Genomic DNA, 21062 nt, shown 5'->3' with positions numbered 1-21062 from the left:
TCGCACGCTCCGCGATGTTCAGTCGCTATAAACTTTCGTAATTTCATAACGAGTCGACTTCCGAGCATCTTTCCTGTCGCCGCGATACAAAAGCGATATCTATATGAAAGTCTTTCTCACGTTTCTACCACTGGTCGGGGGGAAGGAGGCCCCCGATTAAACATTTAATTACACGATATCGTCGGTTATCCGAACTGTATCGAGTTTGGCAATCTCCCGATCGTCCTCGTCGATTGCGTCGTCGCTCGGAGGAACGGCGATAAACAGGCTAATTACATCTCGGGGACGATCGATCGATCCACGACGGTCTCCCAGAACTTTTCTGCTGGAAGAGTCCTTATCGATTTTCCGGCGCTTCCGTCGATTCTCCAATTACTTTAATTCTCGATTGTTTCGTTGCGTAAGATACGCGCATCGCGCCGGAATCGCGTGGACTTTATATTCCGTCTACAGGTTACGTAAGCAAATACAACATCAATTAATAACAGAATCCTAGGAAGCTCGCGACTGGGTCTCGCCAGCCGCCTGTAACGAGACGAACGCATAAATATGGACGAACATATTCGGATTGCTTTTCTCACCCTCGGCTTGAATCTCATCTCGGACGTACGGGCGGTTTTATCGAAACCGTTTCTCGAGCACATCGAACCACGCCATCCAGCCGGTGTCGTCCTACATCTTTAGCGATGCGTGCCCGACACCTGTCTACGAGCAAATTGGTAATTGCCCCGTCTTCTGTTGCGCAACCGCGAGAAATGCGAAAGCTCGTCGTCGTCGCGGGCAGATTTTTCGTTGCCGCGAATCAAGGTCGACACGCGTGCTTGTCCCCTCGTCATCGTTTCGTGCGGATAACACATTTTCGCAATCCTCTCGTGATTGCACAAATGTCCAATTAACCCTGGATCGCTAAACCATCCCGTCACTTACGTTACTACTAATCATTCATACAAAATTACAACTGTAAGAGAGAGCACGTAATATTTTCGCAAAATATTATTTTCATTGAGGTAGAAACCTACGTTATAAGTATTTGCGATAAGTTGGGCAATGAAAGATTGAAACAGCGATTATTTAAAAATAAATCGATACGGCTACCTTTTTTCGACAATCACGAATTCGATGTTGAAATTTTCACGACATTTTAAATAATTACAAGATCTGCAATTAAAACGACCAAATCACCGCAGCGTAAGTTTCTCGCGTATTCAATTGAACCTACGATTTAATCGGTATACTCGATATTCTTACGCTCGCTTTCACCAGGTGCGGTCTCGTTACCTCTCACCCACTGTTTTCGATTTATCACCGGCGATAATAGCACCGGCTCGAATATTACTCACGCCTACCACTTGCGTGAGAGTGGCTTTCGATGCATCCCGATACGATTACCCCTAGATACGAACGTTCGATTATCGAATATGATAGGCGTGCGTTGAATCAGATCCCATCAGTACGCACGCGTGCGCTCGTGGCAGCGTAAGCTTACGGTGGCAGTTTGTTCCGTGGCCGCGTATTATCAGTCGCCGCGGGTCGAACCGAGTACGAGAAGCGAGTCGAGGCCGCGCGTGGCCTGTCCCAGATATTTTCAGTCGCGCGTACTCGCGACAGTGCATAGCATACACCGGTTCACCACTGTCGATCGCGTTCCCCCTGATCCTAGAATCGGTCCATCCTCAGAACGGTTTCGCGGTTGAACGAGCGCGGTTGATCGATCCCCGCGACCGGTAGCGGCCTCGAGTCCACGAGGGACATGTTTCCGGATACCTGGAGCACGTAACCAGCCGCGTGTCCGCAGCAGCTGCACATTCGTATCGAGATCACTCCGAGATTGCACCTGTGTTCGTGGCGCCCCGGCTGTTTCTCGACGCGCGGTCTCGAGTGTTTTCCGTGTATGTACATGTGAACGTCAGTGATGTCAATTGTCGTCGTACGAACGAGCGCTGTCGAGGTAAACGATCGAAAGTAAATTGCTCGGATGATTTACGAGTCGATAGAAAAATTGATCTAGTTCACCGTTCTGCGAATAACGATCGATGCAAGATTAATTGTGGGTGGGACGTTATTTGCCGTGTTTTCGGAAGCTCGTCGTTTCTTCTCCGAATGCTACGTTTTCAAGGAAATCGAATATAGAGGACAATATAAAATATCGTTATCGTCGCGACGGTATTTAACGGAGATAAGAATGTGAAAGATAACTCGAAAGATTCGCGTGTCTAATCTCTTTCCGCCCGATAGAAAGAACTCTAATTATTCCGCATAGGTAATATACGTGTGGTCTGGTTTTCTTCGATTCACGGAAAGTTCCGTCTTCCGTGTTTGACGCCGGGAAAAGTATCGCTATATCGTGAGAACCAGTGGTAGGGAACCGGCGATGAAATTATGCCGCGTCGTCGTATTTTGTTCCGACGATATACATATGTACATTCAGTCACCGGGAGAGGTTCGTTCGTTGGTTTAAACGCTGGTTACTGGTTAATTAGAAGATTCGTCGTGTGGTGAGTTGTAATTAAAATAGAGGTGAATCGTGGTTGTCATTAATTCGGGCACTCACGGGATCGTGTACGCACGGTTTTAAACGTCCAACGCGACGCGACGGGCCGACGCGCGTCGTTGCCCGTTCGTGACACGAGTATAACAGTTTCCGGTCAGACACCCATCTACCGCCGCTTCCGGTATCGTTGTTACCCTCTCGTGAGCTCGAAACGAAAAGGGAGATCGCTCTCTGTTGTCTCGACTTCCCGTACGCGAACTGTCCAACCATGAGTTCCGATCGACGGGACAAACACGTCCGGAAACATTGTACGCGACGGTTACCGCATAAATAACGATCGCCGATCAGTTTTGTCGTCGAGACTCGATGAAGCCCGATATCTCGTTGGGTGTAACGGAAATCTCGGAAAACCGTAATAACGAGCACAGACCGACGACTGTGTCTATTGCTCCATTTCATCCTCGAACGATACCGTTACCACCGACGCTGCTCCATCTTTTTCTTCTCTTTGCGCAGATATCCCTGAAGAATCACGATCGGTCGTCCGAGATAAATTCTCTGCCGAACTTTGTCACGTATATACTTTTTTTTTTCTTCCTACAAATCGCTTTTTCATCGGATCACCCGGTACGTGGGGACACGGACGTTAACAGTGTGTGTCTAGTATTGTAGGCGGGTGTAATTGGCGCGACAGGTGTGTACAGACGTCGCAGCGAGTATATACATATACAAGGTGATTCATAAATACATGTCAGTATTTCAGGAGGTAAGTCTACAGACTGATATAAGGAAGAAATGTCGAACATTTTCTTTAATCATCCATAACTAAAAAACTAAGGTATATAGGACACATGTTGCTGTGACGTTTTTTGCTTATATTATTGTGTAGATTTACCCCCTGTAGTATTGTCATGCATTTATGAACCACCCTATACGTACATACAAGGTGCTTGTAAAACACACCACGAGCAGCAACGTATGCGTTGCTCTACCGCATCAGGAGATTTCAATCGAGGGCTTCATCTTCCTTAATTCGTTGCTCTCTTTTTTCCTTAATTATCAGGTTTCGCGAGACCGGGAACGAACACAGAGGCAGGAGTAATATTTCACGAATACGTTCTCGTTCGTTCGGCGGCGCTGCTTCGTTTCGACCTTAGTTCTTGAATTTCTGCGTCGGCCGAAGCGATGCCGACGTTAGCTGAACGCGAGCAGAAAACCAGTGCGCATTTTCGAAACGGTAACTGCACACGAAGAATCACCGGGTGACGGGAGCTCGGGGGAACAACAGCGTGCCCACACACGCGCATACACGCATACACATGATCAACGGACGGAATACATTAACGAGTCCCTTTTCACCTGACTATCGGTCACCTGACTCATTTCCTGCGCCGTCGCGTCGTTCAGAGCGCCGAGACCCCCGTGTACATTTAGAATCCACCGATAGCATCGCGTTTTACGCCGTTCTTCGCATCCGTTTCGTTCGATTAAATCTGTGACCGCGAACAGAGAAACCGTCGCGTCCCTTCTTGCTGTCCACTCCTCCGTCTCTTCGCTCCGCACCGTTTCATCTGTTCCCTGCCGCGTGGTATTCGTTCGTCCGCGACGCAAAACCTCCAGGGAACTTTCGAGAATCGAACCCGATCGCCTGCCTTTATTATTATCGTAACGAAACGAAACGGTCGTCGAAGGCCAGACGGGAAAAAGGAGAGCGAAAGAAACGATCGAGCGAGCGGAGAGCGCGCAAGGTGCAACGCGTGCCCCGGCGCGCGACAGCTGTTTTCCGGTTCAAGTTAAGCCCCCGTTTTTAATTCCGCGGCTGAACGCGTTTCGGTGGATACAACCAACGACGACGATAATGACCGCCAAGAGGGGTTGGAATCCTCCTCCTCCCTCCGCCCCCTTCGCCGTAGTATAATTTCTTCGTTCGTTTCACTTGTGCTCGCCACTGGGAATTCCAACGAATAAATTTCACTCTTTAGCCGCCACGAATATTCAACGTGTTATTCTCGGGTAATGCAGGTGCGATCTCGACGGACGATAACCAAGGATTGATTCTATTTAACACAGGGGAAGAAGTTGTGAGTGGCTAAAACGACCCAGGGGGGTCGATATGGAGGACGAGGACTTTGGCTTCACCCGGAGGAACGATACTGTCCTAAAAAATGTTAAACATTTCGAGAGGAAAGAGGATAATGCTCCGGCTAGTAAGGTTCGTTCTACTCCGCTTTGAGTAGCTAACTGTTTAGAATACTTTGTGTGGTTTTGTCTATAATCGTACAAATGTCCAATGAAAAATAACCAAAAGTAGGAGAATCGTCGTAATAAAACAATGTCCGCAGTCATACGTCAACTTTTTTTTACCCCGATGACCCAATTAATCGAATAATAAATGTAATTATTCATTGTATTGGGCCTTGTTCCGTCAATTCTGAATAAATAATAATAATAATAATAATAATAATAATAATACGTAAAGTGGTTGTGGAACAAAAAGGTGTGGGTGGTAGTTAAATTTTGAAATTTTGTTAGGCGGGAAAGGTCGTTGGTGGGTCTGGATCGTTGATGACAGCGCCGTTATCCGGGGCGACCGAGGCCGGAAACGCCGTCCCTGAGCGGGCAGCGACCGCCTCTTCGTCCTCTCCGGCTTCCTCAGTCGTTTCCAACCCGCCGAACATACCGAACGTGGTCGAGTATCACCTGAAAGTGAAGCCTGGACAAACGCAGAGAGTCTGCCGGTTAGATAACAGTCCAGTGAGTACAGAATCAACATTTGGAACGTTCTGTGACTGGTCGATCGATCTAATTGTATCCGCTTCTTGATATTTCTTCGAATTTACAATACCCGAGGATTTGCATTCTTTTCCAATTTCATCGGATCGACCCAAAGAGGTATTGTGTGTCATTTAACGTGGATATCGTATACGAATAGTATTGGATAGAAATTGTTTCGCGACAGTAACTTCTCGATTCGCGCGTCGTATTCGTCGAGTAAACCGTAAGGCAACATCCGTTTCTAACGCAGAAAAGTCACAGCACGGACGAGATGAAGAAAGAGAAGAGTCCCGTGTCCACCGTCGACAAAAAGAAAGACCTAGTGTCCAGGCTATATCGTCTATCCATCGACAATAACGTGTTCGAGGGCTCGACCGATCTGCCTCAGGTGTTTCAGGTATATATATACATATATTTCTGTGTTTACTTCTTACCTGCTTCCACCGTCTGGCCACGTTTAAAGGCCAAAGGAGAAGAGGAAAAAAACGTACCTCTCGGGACCGAACACGAACATTCCTCAGGTCCAGTCATTTCCGTGTGAATAGGTTGAAAATTTCCTAATTCCTTGATCAAACGCGCTTGGTACACTTTTTTTCCGTCGACTTTAGTATATCTGCCGTTCGAACAACCGCGTTTCGAGAAGGCCAGCTTCTCTTCGAACCCTTTCGAAATCGTGCGCACCGTGTGTGCGCTCGCGAGTCCAAGGTCTGTGCCTGCCCCGGCCATAGGCTTTAATTATTACCTGAGCAGCGAGTGGCGCGCGTGGGAGACTAAAGGGGCGCCCTTTTCAGGTGAAATATTTGGGCTCCCATGATGCGAGGGGCCTCTGGGGCATCAAACACACGAGAAGGCCCGTCGATAATATGGTGGCTGCGGCGAAGGCTTTGCCGACCAATACCATGCTACCTCTGATCAAACTGGTCGTCTCGCAGGAAGGCGTAGCTCTGCTGCCTCTCGAGAAAAGGAAACAGGACCCGAATTTCGCCAGGATGTACGGTATCGAGACCATTTCGTACGGTGTTCAGGATCTGGTTTACACCAGGGTGTTCTCGATGATCGTCGTCAGGGAGACCGAGAACTTTCGTAGGGTCTCGCCTTTCGAGTGCCACGGTTTCGTTTGCGAGTCGAAGCACCACGCGAGACAGTTGACCTACGCCTTGGCAACGGCCTTCGAGATCTACTCGAGGACCGTTAAAGCACAGGATAAGATGGCGGAAATGTCGGGCAATAACGCGAAGAAACGGTTCGCGATCGATCTAAGAAGTCCCGAGGAAATGGAAGCCGATCTGGCCATGGATTCCGAAGCCTAAACTTCTCACGGTCTCGTTCCGATTGGACTTCACTGATTTCAGTTTTCCGTCGACTCTCTCGATCGATCGGACCAACCGGTAGAGGAAACTTTCTACGGGGAAAAGTGCCGTGCAAAAAGGATCGGAATGCGAGGACGTTTGCTCGTGGAGGACAATACAGGGTACACGTTGCGGGAGATATTTAATACGATATATGTATATGTTACAGACTCGATTATACACGTATTTTTAGATGTATGTTCGTTTAAGAGGAAAAGTATCAATATTATCCTCGTGTTTGTTACGAAATAAAAAATCGAAGGATTAAAAGGTCGTTCGGAGACGTAAACGTTCCCGTTCGGGACATTAAGAGAACGGTTATATCTTCGGCAACCTGTTGTACATAGAGGCTTTTTACCTGTATAAAGTAATAGTATATGTTACGAAATAAACGTGGAGTCGTTGAAATATTAAATATATATTTTATGTTCGTTTGAGCGTAATTTAAGGCCAGTTATCGTTAAGAGATAGACCAGGCGTGAATCGATACGAATTCTTCTCTCGAGTGAAATGTACTTAAGTTGGAGTTATGCGTTCAAAAAGTGTTTTTTCGAAAAAATAAGAAAAAAAAAAGAAAAACAGGCTTGTCGGGAAACCGTTTGTGGACACGCGAGTGGACGTAACTGTTGGTTATTAATTATTTTATCGGCATTTAGGAGGCATAGGCCCCGCCTATCCGCGACATAATGGCTAGTTATCCAAAGATACCAAATAGGAGGAAAGAGCCGAAAAGATTTCCGTCTGTTCTCGGTGACTTTTGCGATTTCATAAAGATACGATATCGTTCGTTCGTTTGAAAAGGAAAAAGATTGGATTTAATTCTAGCCGCTTCTGTGTGTGTGCACGCGCGTGTGTTCTTTTTTTTTTTGTTTTATCTTCATCTTACGTATATTTCTGTTAATGTACAGACAACCGTCTCTTAATTGCTTAATTTATTTTCATTGTACCGTTAAGTCACGAAACCAATATCGATACATATCAGTTGTTGTAAATAAAAGACGAAGCGGGACGTCGCCAGCGACGTACCTTCGACGCCGTAATAATCATTAGTCTATCCCACTTTGTTTAGATTTTAGGCACGCTTTTTGTTTTTATTCTATTTTTTTTTTTTTTTTTTTGCAAATATCGACCTGTTGCACCGACAATTTGCTCGTTGGTTCTAAGCTTGGGATACTTGTGTAACTCTATTATCGCGGGCCAGACAACTGCTTACTCATAGTATAGTCATCCGATTGTCAGTATTAGCGAGCTGTATTCACGCGCTATGTACAATAAACTTTTTACAGATATTTTAACCCCTTTATTTTAACGCTACAGCGTGTTTATATAGTATGATCGACTTGTACAGTTACATTTACGATACATTGCACACTTTTTACACACGACACACGTAATTGTACACACCCGCTTTACCGTTTGCGAGACCGCGAAACAAAACTGTCGTCGCAGCATTTATAAGCAATTCTTAGATGCTAAGCGGAGCAAGATTTATCGTTCGATTAATTTCAGGCAAGCAGATATCGTTCGATTCTAATCCTCGGTGGTCCGAGAGAGAAAGAGCTTCGCGAATTCTTCCGCAACACGCAATCCGAATCGAGAAATACATATATTCGTTTGTTTTATACAAGTACATATCGCATCACTGACGTCGCGACGACTTCTTTCGGTTGAGAATCCTGGACGTTCTTGTGGGCGGTTTGCCCGAGATCGGTTCCACGGCGTCCGATTCCTTGGTCGCTTGCTCCGTGTCGTTCTCCTCCTCTTCCACTTCCTTACCGATCGCCTCGTTCAAATTGTAAAAGTTCTCCGATTCCTCGCATGGTATGGAATTTTCGGTTCGCGTGCAAACGAACGTAGCCTAGGAGAATGAATTTCTGTATGTCAAAAGATGGGGGACACGATGGTCGAGATTTCGATATACAAAGCTTCTCTAACCTGATTGAAAACTGTCTCTCCGGGACAGATGAAGCTCCACCTCGTCGCACCCCTAGCCTGAGGCATGCATACATGGAAAATTTGGCAGTCGTTCTCCATGTCCGCGTAGTAGCCATAGATTCTGTCGTTGCAGGAAAAGTTATCCACGATGTTCTCCCTGATCAGCGTCGCGTTGTCCGGTAGCTCCAATCCACCGGTCTTGTTCTAATCCGTGGAAATTCGATAAACAGATTTTCCAGATATTAGTTCTTCCAAATGCATCGACTTCAACCGACTGGTCGGTCGATCGGAATGTCACAAACCTTAAATTCTGGGACGGGTCTCTTTGATTTCGATTGCTGAGGAAGCCCCCAAACGATGGCAACAAAACCGACGAGCAACACGATCAGATACGATCGACGAATCATCATCTTGACAAATGTTCGATCGACTTTACTCCGAATATCTGTTGTAGAGAGTTTCAGGTGACTGGGGGGTCGGTCGGGTGGATTGAAAAAGTTGTCTCGAGTTCTGTGTTCGAGGGTCCTGAGAAGACTGATGATTCGTTCCGCGGAAGGGTGTTATATAGCGAGCTAGCCCGTAAGAATCTTGAATATTGTATGAATGGCCAATTCCCGGTAGGTAGAGATTAGTAATTTCATCACGTTTGGTCTGCCAATGACCATCCAGACGTCCACATCATCCTCGAAGGCCCCGATGCAAATTTCCCCGATTCCGATGTGCCGAATGATACCGCTCCCCTCGTGTGCACCCACCACGAATTCCTTCCTTCGCCCTGCTTCGGGGCCAACCTTTATGTATTTGATCATTCACCGATCGTACGCCCCGCCGGCCATTCAGCGATCCTCCCGAGGCTTACGGGTTCCCTAGTACGTACATACACACACGTTCTCCTCATCGAGAATTATCCAACGCCGTATGTAGATACTTTGTTTAACGTGAAACAAAGGGGCATTAATATGCCCTTTAGTGTACCCGATGCAGCAGACATGTGTCCTTCCGTCGAACCGAGAGAAGATTTCTGAAAGGAAATCGGGTGCGACGAATCCTCTCTATGAATAACCCCGAGGACGTGCTCGACTCGAAGGTCGGATGCAAATGTCGATGGAATCGAAATAACCCCCCCATGTGTGATTAAAATTCGTTAGTCGATTAAGAATAAGCTGGACGTGGCCCCGCGGTTGATGTTCAATTCTATAAATGATCCGGCGGAAGGATATTTCGGCGTGGTCTCGCTTCTCGCGAATTCCGATGATCTTGACGCGACACGGTGGTCCGGTTGGCCGCGGTCCAACGGGGGCTCCGAAAAGAGGTTTTGCCCGTCTCGAAAACCGAGGGCAAACCAAGAGGCGCGGGCCTCGTCTTCTTTAAGGCCGTGCCGCACGCCACGACCACCGATTCTCTCTTCGGGATGTGAATACTTAACAGTTTCCATGGGGTCCCCGTCGCCTCGGTTACGAAATTCTGCTCGCTTCTGGTCATTGACCATGGGGGTCACGAAAAATCGCCATCGTGATAGGTATACCCGCTCGAGTCTCTTCCCATACGTGAATAATAATCATTTTTGTCTCTACATCTTCAATTCGTGGTCATTTACCGTACACTTTTCTACGTTTATGATTCTGGATCGTATTTCGATGGTTTTTAGACGAGAGTTCAGACGGTTCTCGAAGAATATTCTGTTAAGATACAGTGTAATCATGGATGAGTGTTCTAAAGCTCCTCTGCACTGACAAGGTGAGGTCTCCAGGTGTAACGCTGACATTGTCAACGAGGTTTAGCACAGTGATATAGCGTGGAATTCTTAAGTTTAGGAAATATTTAATGCTCTGTACGGAGGAGCCTTCGAACACTCATCGGTGTTTTACTGTACTTGGAAACGCACAAATGGCAAAAACCATTGGTCCCGTTGCGCTTGCAGAGAGTGGAATTTAAAGAAAATATTGCACCCTATTCAGAAATTTCCACGTGGCAAGATTTCCATTGGTTCGATCGAGGGAAAACACGATAGAACGACGTGGGAGAGCAATCACCGCGCGAATCCCCGGGTGTTTATCGCTCGATCGCGTTCTGTCCGCAAGGTGAACAGCCCGCGGTGAGTATCGATGCTCGTTGAAAATTCCATTCACATTTTCCTGCGCCCGACGACGAGGAATACAAACGGCCGCGGAATGGTGTTCGGGGCCTGGTCCACGCTCCGCGGAGAAAGAAGGTCGCTAGTTGATTCGATGGAGACTTTCGCGGTGGCGTCGCGATCACGCCTGTTTTCTTATTCACCGTCGATAAATCGACGATCTACGCTTCGAATGCTTAAACGCGCCACCGTCGAGAGATCGTGGACCGTTTTGTCGATCGAGTTCGAAAAAGTTTTCAAACGCATCGCGTCGCAACGAGGAACGGGGGAAGGATTCTTTTCGAGACTGGGTTTATTATCAAAATAATTTATTTCTTGTACGTTCCTTACAGGTGTTATTAAAACAATAAATTAACAAAAAGTTGGCGAGTATGGAGCGTGAAAGGATGCACGAAGGGGGGGAACAGGTACGCAAAGTGAACTTTGGTACGAGAAAAAAAAAGAAAAAAGACGATCTCGATCGAAATCATTGCGGATCGCAATCGAACGAAGGTGATACAATAATATTTCCTCGCGATGATCGTGACATAAATAAAAAAAAAAAAAACAAATAAATAGGTCAATATAAATACAACGTAACATCGGTTGTGATGCGTTCAACAATTAACTAGAAACCTGAGCACGAAGCGGTCGATCGCTTCTTCGTTCGCCGCCTAGTGTTTCTTTCGTGAGCCAGAGACGGATCATTGTGCGATTCGTCACCGAGTTAATTTTTCGCCGCGTAAGCGGAATAAGCGAGATCCTGCGGGGAATCGTTCGACGAACGACCCCAGTAACCGCCGCCACCACTGTGCTCGTGGTCGTCGTGATCGTAATGATGCTGGTGTTGAGCGTGCTCGTAATAGATAACCTTCGCCGGATGGGATTTCTTAATGTCCAGCCAGAACCTGGCGGCGTTGAGGATCAAGGTGATTACAGCGATAACGAAGAATTTCACTTGTAAATGGGTGGACACCAGCTGAAGCAGTAGGCTCAGTTTCGCTTTGAACAGCATCGCCAGACCGAGAAGTTTCTGGAGCTGTTTCTTCTTCTTGCCGAATTTCTTTCGGCGTCCTTCCACTGAAATTAAAATTTCAACATTATCAGCGGAAACGAGTCGAGCTCTCTCTCTCTACATTCATTCCGAACTGTTTTCCGCGTTACGTCGTTGGACGAGAGAGAAGAGGGGGATCGGAGGCACCGTAACACCGTTATAACTCCGAAGACGCTCCTGAGCCCCGTGACACCGATTTTCCCCATCGCCCTTCCCCGACCCACGCATCAAATGCGTGAATCGACACAGAAACCAAGGAAACAAAGTTTACCTCGTTTCTCGCCCACGTCTCTTCGATGCTCGCCAATCGTATCGCCGCAAATTGATCGGCGAGATCGCGCGTAACCTGGCTGTTTGCAGCTTCTATTTACACGCTTTTTGCCTATCTCTCTCCACTTTCATTCATTTCTCCGCTCTACGATCTCAACCGCGTGTTTTGTTTCAACGTGTCTGTGTTACGTTTCGATCGATTAATCACCATGGATACCGATACGATACCGAGACGCAAACAATAAAAGTAGCATCGAGTGAAAACGAAACGCCAGCGAAGCCATCTTGACGATCGAATGAGGACCACGACGGCTGATTCGTGGAAGCAATTAAAGCAGCATTTTCGGATGACCCAGCCCCGTGACCCAGAAACCGACGGTGGCTCTTGCGGGCCATGTAATGTCTTTCGGAACGACATGGCGGCTTTCTTAAAAATGAGTCACGATTTTCATCGTGAAAACCGTTCGCGACCCTGATATCCAGAAGTAAGGAGGAACAGACATTGTTTCGGTGGTCACAGGCGACGCATCGTAAACGATCGGGAAGAATTATGCCGGGCAACGTCGTCTATCGGAAATTGTTCAATTTTCTGGCGATTTGCTCGAAAAGATAACGATGACAACGAGTTCATACGGGTACCGTTACCGTGGATTTGCCCAAGCGGTCTCACTTAAACCGTCTGTAAACTGGGAGAATAAGTCGGCGACGTTATCGGATGTTGAATTTCAAACGATCCCCGGTGACCTAAAGACACGTATTCGCTCTGGCGTCTTAGACGGCCTCGTCGTCGTTCGTTAATGTTCCTATCCTAACGTTAAGTGTCCCTTTTTTTGTTTAAGCAAACATAGAACAGCTACGCGTAAATACAATAGGGGGGCCTGGTTTCGCCTATTCGGCCGTGAAGAAATCTAGCAGCTCGACCGACAAAGACGCTTACCTCGGCCTCTTTGTATTCTTTGCATAATCGTTTAGGAATCGTCTGGTTCGTGGCGGCAGCGACGTCTCTTTCCTACGATTCATTCATAAAAACGAGTCACGCGAGACGTACGCTGTACCGTTGCAACTCCATTCATCGTGTAGTAACCTTGGGTGCTCTGAATTAGTTTCGACGTTTCATTGATCGACAAAACGAACCAACAAGTGGAAACGAATTTACAAAAAGAATTTCACGGATACCCGGAACCCAATTACAAGCCAGTCCAGGCTAGTTTCGATTGAACGCGCGCGCGCGCAAGTTCAAGGTCGGTAAAAGTTAGCCGACTTTTTTTTAACGGTGCCGTTGGAGGACGAGTCGCGAAGGAAAGTTCACGGTTGATTTTATCATGCGCTCCGCGTGCCGGCGAATCGATTAGAAATTCGAACTGGCGTCTCGACGCGCTCGACTTTATTCGCTCGTCGATTTTAGCTACCTCGATTCCATGGGACATCTCGTGAGACGCTAGCATTTATTTGGCCCCTAAACATAGAAAGTATAGACTACGCGTTAGCCTGAGCCGGCGTTCCAACTTTAGGAACAGACGGGTTGCTTTTGAAGAATTTTCTATCTCTTTCTAATATAGCTGACTAAACCACTCAAACCCATAGCCCAGAACCTTACGTTCTACCACTTAGATTTAAAGAGAAATGCCAAGTCCTTCCAAAGCTATCTACAAATTTCTAAACTTTTGGGACACCCGTTTTCAAAGAGATGCGCAGTCTATTCTTATATCTCTATGATCTAGCCCCTGTGAATTTACCGAGAGAAAGACTCTTGGATTCTCACCTTTTTCGTCGGCTTCCGGCTCTTCTTCGACCTGTTCCGCTTTATCGGGATTTTGAATGTCGTCGACCACCTCGGCCATGAAGTTACCAGCCTGCTCGATCACCGCGCTCATCGGAGTTTCGCTCTTCTTCCCGGTCACCTGCATCTCGATCCGATCGATGTCCCTGGCCAGCCTCGTTCTCAGACATCCCATCGTGTTGTCCTCCCACACGCAGTCGAGGGCACTTTGATCATCCTCTTCCTTGTTCCCGGGAATCGGTTCACTCTGAACGTAAAGGGCGAGACCCAGAAACAATACGACGGACACCGTTATCCTCATGGTTGTCGGCGGGTTCGATCTATGGGGGGAGATCCGCTGAGACGAGTTTTACAACTGTAAAGGTTTGTACACTTGTCACCACCGCGAATGCACCGACGTGTTGTTTCCTCTGTGTCTCTCCACCCTTCCGTTGCTCGAAGTTTTTCCTTTTAATTCGCGCTCCCTCGGGCCTTCCGCTTTTTATATCCTTGGACCGCGTGTCACGGGCACGAAGTGGTTGTGGTAGATGCGTGGTCGAACATATATGAGAGTCTAACCCCTTCCTTCTGGACTTCCGCCAATCAAGTTGGTCCTGTTTCAGGTGAGAACCGACCGACCGACCGGCATCCCCCCACCACCACCGTGCTTTTCGTGAGCGCGCGTTGAAATCGTGCGCGGCGTCGTTTGGCTCTCCTTAAGGAATTCTGGCCACCTCGTGGGGCTTAGACACGCTCCCGTGAATGGGTAAGAAATCTAGCGGCTATCTGTGCAGCGGGGAGGAACGACACCATGGCCTTCCAAAAATACCTAGGACACGTTCAAGGTAAGATCGTTACCGGATTGGCCTAATTAAATAGCTTTCCTGGACTTCTTGGATCCATTCTATCGAAAACATTATCGATATTCCTCTAGCCTTACTATAATGGACAACCTTCGTCAAACATGTACCCCGACATTTGTCACTTTTTAATTATGTCGTTAATTAGAAATCGATACGCCTAACGGATTTTGTTCGTTGTACACGAATATTTGATATTTGGCCACGTCTCAATTTGTTCCGTCTTGTTGACCAAGTTTGCTCTTTAATCAAGCATGCTTCTGGAATCGATACGCATTCGAAGATCCGTTTCCAGATCGGTGAAAATGAATTTTGTATGCCGTGTCGGCGATCTTTCCCCCCGCGTTCTTTGCCGCAAGAACGGAAAAAAATAATGGATTTAGGATCGCGCGCGTGTAACTTGGCACAGCTGTGGGTCACGTACGTGGACCGACGACAGAAATTCCGCTTGGAACTACGGCGGGATGCTAATACAACCTAATTCCGGCCATCTTTATCGTTATTGGAAGAATGAAGAGACACGGAATCATAGTGAAATCGTTGTTGTCGAAACACCATGGAATCGAGAATAACTTGTATCTTTTAGTTGCTCTGTCACGCTACGCTCGTAACTGTATTATTGTCTTTTTTTTTTACATTAAAACTCTCGATTACGCAGACGGATCGTCGCGATATTTACAACTTTTGAAACACGCGATTATACAGTAATCTTCGTCTGCAAGGTATAAACTTTGAACTTTTTTTATTCGTTTCCTGAATGTTAAATTTCAACCTGTGTACCTACTTGGCTGAATAAGTTCGTCGAAGTTTATTAACACGCGTAACAGAGAAAATCGAGATCGCGAGAGGAAGTTGCTACTTTAAAACGAAAAAGGAAACCGCGACGCCGATCCGCGAGCAGTTTCGGTTTCAGCCTCGATCATTTACTTTCATCATCTTCGAGACACCGATTAAATATTTCTCTGTCGAAATGTCGTTCATAAGTTGCCACGATTTTCATGGATTTTGTCCTTTTCAAAATGTTGAAAAAAAAAATGTACCTTTTGACCGGTCAAACTAGATTTTCTGCAGAACGAGTTTCACTCGCTGGTCCCGAGTGAACGTTAGAGAGATGAGCTCCAAAAAATGTGTCACCGATGGGAACTACATTCCACGGGCCTCATTAAGTGAAACAAATGTATGCGTCGGGGACTCCGGTTAGCGGGTTAGAAGGAGATTCATCGATCATTAATTCATTCTTTATTTCGACCAGCCAGTCAACGACGTCTTTGTACATAGATTGTGTAGCGTTATTAAGGCGGGCCTCTCACGACCAGTACCAGAGGAACGAATATCCCTTGAGACGCTGGCTCGCCGTCGTCTCATTCGCTCTGGGAACGAACGAAATGTTGGGCTGATGACCGAATTCGTTCGACAGATACCTCACCTGAGTGTCGACACCATTTTCACTTTGTGCCCGATAACTGCCGTCCTTTTTGCCGCTTCTGTAACCGTCCTCCTGGTGATCGTGAGACGTAATCGTGTAGTTGAAACGATAGTAAATATCGTTCGCCACCGCGCCCCTTGAATTCGTATCCTCCCCCCCTTTTCTCGAGAACTGTTTCGTTGAATCCGTCGTGTTCTTTGGGAGATCCTTCAACAAGCTTTTCCCCCTTCTCTCGTGCGACGCATCCTTGGAGATTTCGAGGATTCTATTCCTCTCTGGGAACAATTTTTCTTTCTTCGGCGCTTCACCTGTAGCAACATCGATTACGTGAAAAAAAAGAACAATTTGTAACGCTATGATCGTCTAAATCATAGTTTCCCAACTTTATATGGCTCACCGTCCCCCTTTTCAAAGTGTTTTTTTTTCTTCAACACCCACTTCGGATAATCTATCTCTATTATAAAAATTTCGATCAAAGAAACGAAATTACTAGAATACCCCACCAGATCCCGGCACCCACATTGGGAACCTATGGTCTAAACGACATCGCTTTCGCACCAGGATTTCCGTTTTCCGTCAGGGTCCTTGTCATGTTCTCCAGCAGAGGGCCGAATTTTGCTCGCGAAGTAGACGTTGCGATTGTCGGAGCAACCGGTGTCGGGCTAACCACCTTGTCGTCTTTTATGGGAATTTTGCATCCACCGCAAGCATTCGCCACAGCCTCTACTAGTTTCTTCGCCGCCTCCGGCCTGTCTTTGAATATCTCCAAAGCATCCTTCACTGATAACAGTAAAATAAACATCCGACCACGATTAATACACTCGATCGGGGAAATAACGAGTTGCGCCAAGAATCCGCAAGCTCTCGATACTTCGGAGACTCACGACTGGTGATCTTCCTGTTCCTCATTCTGGTGATAATGAAATTGTCGTTCTCGTCTGTGGCGTATCCGGTCTCGTGATACACTCCGTCCGCGGTTACGAATCCGTACTCTCCGTTGATGATTCCATCAGCGTCTCGTGAAAGAATCGGTCGTTCGTTAGTCCGCATTCGTTAAATATTTCAACGCATCGCTCACCTTTCTTTTCGTATCGGTGCTGGAAGTCGACGATGTTGAATGAAAATTCGTACGGCCGGTTCTCCGCGTTGTTCTCGGCTCCCCGTGCGAAATCTCCCAACGAAATGCAACACAGAACGCACAGAACTTTGAATGCCATCTTATGAAACGTTTGCGTGGACTTGCAGTTGGATGAAAGGAAACTGTGGAATCCACGTTGAGCGCGTCGAAAAAAAAAAAAAATTCCAAAGAGATGAATGAGGATTACCCGACACTCGCTTTCACGCGTTCCGTGTCTTTCGAATAATGTCACAAAACGGAGGGAACGGCCGTAAATTCTCGCGGTGAACCGACGACGGAGGGCTTGTTCATGGCGTCGTAAAACTTGCAGTCGTTTGTTCGAACCTCCTTAAAGGATCACGCCTTTTTAAATGATCTTCAGCCCCGTACCGACAGTGAATAATCGTTGACGGAACATAAACCGCGCGAAAGTCGCATTGTGTCTTGTAAATGTCCGTAAGCAAATCGACGTTTGGTATTAGGATCGTTTATTGCATCTACAATATTAATCTTCGGATCGAAGATGAACCTTGGACGATTCGTGAACTGCCTGTCTATTGTAATATCTTCGTTATCGGAGACACACCGTGGCATAAAGATTTTTCTCGAGCACCAGAAACCCCGTAATTAATCGACGAAGACTGAAAGGCGTGAGTAATCTAACGGAGGAATCTATGATCGGTAATGTCAGCGTGGTATGGTTTCTCAGAAATGGATGAATCTCGGTGAAGGGAGCCATTAAGCTGATAAATCACAGAAGCGAATCTTGAGTACGTTTGGATGGAAAGTATAAATGTCACTAATTAGTATGGTTAATGGGAACCACGGAAAAATCAAGAGATCGTGTAAGTGTAAGCGATGTTCAAGGAATGCTTCGACGATACAAATGGGACTCGTCATAGGCGTTGAATAATTAGAAAGGCTTGGAATCGAGTGATTTCTGTAAAAGCCAGAATGCTTTCACGTCGATTGGCGCCCGGTCTAAGCTCCGAAGCATACAAAGATTAGGCCCTGGTTCGATCGTCGATTCGCCACGTACACCTACATACGACGTGCATCGTGCATTTTGTAGTTTAGAAAACGGTATAGCGACACGACTCGGAGCTGTCGATACAGGATCGATGGCGGTGGCATACTAACGATACAATGTACAATCTGTAGGTGGGTTTCTGGCACGTATACGCATTGCGAATATCGAGGCCTTGGAAAATAAATTCGACGTCGATCGAGGACTTTCGTTAACGTCGTGCCCCTAACATCGATCTAGATCCGTCTCTAACGATCGACGGTTTGCACGCGACGCTTGACAGAAAAAGAAGTGCGTTCCACTTATTTTCCACAATGCGGCGTATTCGAATGTGTCGTGTGTCGCTGCGATTAAAAAATAAGCATAATTTCCCTGTCCATCGATTCGACGAGCATCAAAGCCGTCGTAACAAGGAGTAATAATTTTATTTCGAGCTGTTCGGGCGTCGACGGAACCGACTAAAATTAGTATAATTTCGATTTCGACGTTGAATTAAACAACAGAGAAAAGGGAAAACCGGCGGCACAACCGTCGGAACCGATCGGCAGAGAATCTGGACCGAAATGCCGTTACGTGAGGTCCGAAGTAGGTCGTCAAATATGCTCCCCGTTGCTCTCCTCGGCGGTATATGCTACTCCCAGAACCGATATAATTTAATAGTCGATCGAGCATCAACGATTACGTGGAAACTCGTAATACGATATTGATTAGCTGTATATTTTCTGTGCAACAGTTACAAATTGTACAAAAAAGAATCACTTTGGAATTTCTTATCGACTATCAACTTCACGGATCTTTGTTGTTTAAAATACAGCCCCACAATTGAGAGTTCGCGAAGCGATTACGAGGTATTTGTGTTCGGCGTGTCGTTTATAAATATTTTCCGAGGCGGATTCATCTTCCTAGCCAGCCCTCGTCGTCGTCTTCCGGTTGATGATAACTGGGATAATAGTGGTCGTGGTATTCCGGTTTATGCACCACCACCACCTCGGATTTCTGCGAATTTTTGAAGAAGTTGTACAGTATGATGAGCAAAGCTAGCTTTCCCACGATGATGCTTCTCAGAAGACTGAACTTTATCGAAGCGAGAGTACCGGGCAGGGACATTAGCTGAAAATGAACGTAACGTTAGAAAGCGATAATTTTGCCGCTAGAATACTTCATTATTTTCTAAATAGTACGATGTATGTATCAAAACCTGCATCAAGACGGGACCCATCATCATTGCCATTCCAATCTTCTTTAGCGCATCGCTTTTGAATTTCAATCTTCCCGCGTCCTTCGACTCGATTTCGTTTCCTGAACAACGATTACAAAGCTTATAACTATCTGTACGATCACCTCTGAAAAATCATCGAAAGACACTTTAGAGATTCAACTCACCTTTAAGCAGACACGACATTCTTACGGTGACATTGGCTTGGCCCCTTGAGACGTGCAAACTGATCCCCCGTGAAATATCGAATTGCAGGGTCTCGTTCGAATTCTTGAAGTCTTTTACACTGTGATCGACCGCTCGAACGGAATCGTTGACCGCGATCGCGAAACAGAGCCACCAAACTAGCGCTTCCGCTCCATGCATTGCTTTTCAAGTCGTAGACTACTTGGGTAATCAACGTCTACTAAAATGGTAAAATTAAATCGGTATTACACGGTTCGAGAATTTGGGCTTCTAGACCAGAACCAAACAGTATCTCAACTATTCGTTGGATTTTCCATTTACCGTGCTAGTCATTTCTCTAGTCTACCACGGTGCAAAATCGGAATATCACATATCGTTACTCACCGGATTGCGTGTAACATTTAATTCCACGTATTTATCGTTACCTTTTCCACGGTTCTTATCGATCCCAATTCAATACTCAGAGCAGGGAAACCATCGTCTTCCATAGATAAAACGGTCGCATAGTCGCGGAGAAAACTGACCGATTTTCTTCTCACTATTTCATAACCGCGAGCAAGCGATGAGACGCGTGCTGATCGCCGCGACTTCGCGCCAAGACTACTGACCGATCTGCCGAGCGGAGAACAGACATTTTTCTTTTGCGCTCTATGCTCACCCCACTAAAGCTAGGAAACTGGGTCTGTCTGTGCAGCCTGTCGATGCAATCCGTGTCATAGAAGGTGTAATGCACACGTGGCCAGACACTGGCTCGAGCGGATTCAACGGACCTTGACACGCGGAAAATTCAACCGAGGATCGTTCGTTGAAAACACACAGTTTTCGATTTTTAATGCGTTATCGCGAGGTCGACGACATTCCGTTTTTCTTCTCATCGATCAATGCGCCTCTTTGGTTCACCATTCGGAGGTCGAAATTCTTAGAATGGAACTTGGCTTTGAAATACTAGAGACAACGCTAATGGAACAACGGAATGTGCATGTATTAGTAATGTTTTAATAAAATGGTTCTACGACGATATACATTAGTTAATAAATACTTTGAAATAACTTCTTACAAATAAATTACCGGTAAACTGAGGTATACGGTTATTACTTAAACTTAATAGTCCACGATTTTGGTTTCACTATTTTGGTCCGACAGCTCTAGGACTCTGTTCGAGACTTACTGACGCTCAGTCGATGTTCAGTTAAATAAAATTTGTCTAAAGTTGTCGTTACAACTTGTGGTGTTCCTTTGGTTCACGTAGATTCCCTCCAGAGACTAATAACTTTCTCGATGATCGGTGCGCGGTATCTTCGATCCTCTCGATCGTCGATAGTCAGGTGAAAACCGCAACGACAGCCGTTCCGTTGGTGTCCTATGTATTCCAAGTGGAAAAATGGACGATAAAACAAAGAACCATCAGGATGTGCGATAGCCTGGTTCGGTTTTGTGGTCGTTGGTGGAACAGTTTCGCATCCGTTGGAGCACCTTATTCTCCA

General features: G+C 46.4%; 4 protein-coding genes across 4 annotated transcripts; 1 reads left to right on the top strand and 3 right to left on the bottom strand.

Annotated features, from left to right (window-relative positions):
- The first annotated feature begins 4604 nt into the window (after positions 1 to 4604).
- On the top strand, positions 4605 to 6643 carry LOC107186805. The gene is made up of 4 exons (XM_015574745.1): positions 4605 to 4703; positions 5024 to 5245; positions 5517 to 5663; positions 6058 to 6643. Exons 1-4 carry the CDS (start codon positions 4605 to 4607, stop codon positions 6574 to 6576), a joined length of 987 nt encoding a protein of 328 aa, XP_015430231.1. The 3' UTR covers positions 6577 to 6643.
- Positions 6644 to 8254: 1611 nt separating this feature from the next.
- On the bottom strand, positions 8255 to 8957 carry LOC107186807. The gene is made up of 3 exons (XM_015574747.1): positions 8853 to 8957; positions 8551 to 8754; positions 8255 to 8473 (listed from the first exon to the last, which is right to left on the bottom strand). The coding sequence occupies exons 1-3, from the start codon at positions 8955 to 8957 to the stop codon at positions 8255 to 8257; spliced, it is 528 nt and encodes a 175-aa protein (XP_015430233.1).
- A 2433-nt stretch (positions 8958 to 11390) lies between these two features.
- On the bottom strand, positions 11391 to 14068 carry LOC107186806. The gene is made up of 2 exons (XM_015574746.1): positions 13750 to 14068; positions 11391 to 11743 (listed from the first exon to the last, which is right to left on the bottom strand). Exons 1-2 carry the CDS (start codon positions 14066 to 14068, stop codon positions 11391 to 11393), a joined length of 672 nt encoding a protein of 223 aa, XP_015430232.1.
- Positions 14069 to 15912: 1844 nt separating this feature from the next.
- Positions 15913 to 17249, bottom strand: LOC107186783 (protein lethal(3)malignant blood neoplasm 1). The gene is made up of 4 exons (XM_015574721.1): positions 17111 to 17249; positions 16917 to 17048; positions 16591 to 16812; positions 15913 to 16340 (listed from the first exon to the last, which is right to left on the bottom strand). Exons 1-4 carry the CDS (start codon positions 17247 to 17249, stop codon positions 15913 to 15915), a joined length of 921 nt encoding a protein of 306 aa, XP_015430207.1.
- Between the last annotated feature and the right edge of the window lie 3813 nt (positions 17250 to 21062).

Source organism: Dufourea novaeangliae, unplaced genomic scaffold, assembly GCF_001272555.1.
Source record: "Dufourea novaeangliae isolate 0120121106 unplaced genomic scaffold, ASM127255v1 scaffold90, whole genome shotgun sequence".
Taxonomy (NCBI): Eukaryota; Metazoa; Arthropoda; class Insecta; order Hymenoptera; family Halictidae; genus Dufourea; species Dufourea novaeangliae.
The sequence above is the reverse complement of the archived record's forward strand: the minus strand, read 5'-3'. Positions and strand labels throughout refer to the sequence as shown.

Excerpts from the sequence above, each read along its gene's own strand:
- LOC107186805 (XM_015574745.1), top strand. The coding sequence starts at position 4,605 with ATGGAGGACGAGGACTTTGGCTTCACCCGGAGGAACGATACTGTCCTA. Across the intron at positions 4,704-5,023 it reads ATAATGCTCCGGCTAGTAAG|GCGGGAAAGGTCGTTGGTGG; the intron begins GTTCGTTCTACT and ends AAATTTTGTTAG. Across the intron at positions 5,246-5,516 it reads GCCGGTTAGATAACAGTCCA|AAAAGTCACAGCACGGACGA; the intron begins GTGAGTACAGAA and ends TTTCTAACGCAG.
- LOC107186807 (XM_015574747.1), bottom strand. The coding sequence starts at position 8,957 with ATGATTCGTCGATCGTATCTGATCGTGTTGCTCGTCGGTTTTGTTGCC. Across the intron at positions 8,755-8,852 it reads GACCCGTCCCAGAATTTAAG|AACAAGACCGGTGGATTGGA; the intron begins GTTTGTGACATT and ends TCCACGGATTAG. Across the intron at positions 8,474-8,550 it reads GAGAGACAGTTTTCAATCAG|GCTACGTTCGTTTGCACGCG; the intron begins GTTAGAGAAGCT and ends TCATTCTCCTAG.
- LOC107186806 (XM_015574746.1), bottom strand. The coding sequence starts at position 14,068 with ATGAGGATAACGGTGTCCGTCGTATTGTTTCTGGGTCTCGCCCTTTAC. Across the intron at positions 11,744-13,749 it reads GCCGGAAGCCGACGAAAAAG|TGGAAGGACGCCGAAAGAAA; the intron begins GTGAGAATCCAA and ends TTTTAATTTCAG.
- LOC107186783 (XM_015574721.1), bottom strand. The coding sequence starts at position 17,249 with ATGGCATTCAAAGTTCTGTGCGTTCTGTGTTGCATTTCGTTGGGAGAT. Across the intron at positions 17,049-17,110 it reads GCACCGATACGAAAAGAAAG|ACGCTGATGGAATCATCAAC; the intron begins GTGAGCGATGCG and ends TTCTTTCACGAG. Across the intron at positions 16,813-16,916 it reads GAACAGGAAGATCACCAGTC|TGAAGGATGCTTTGGAGATA; the intron begins GTGAGTCTCCGA and ends TACTGTTATCAG.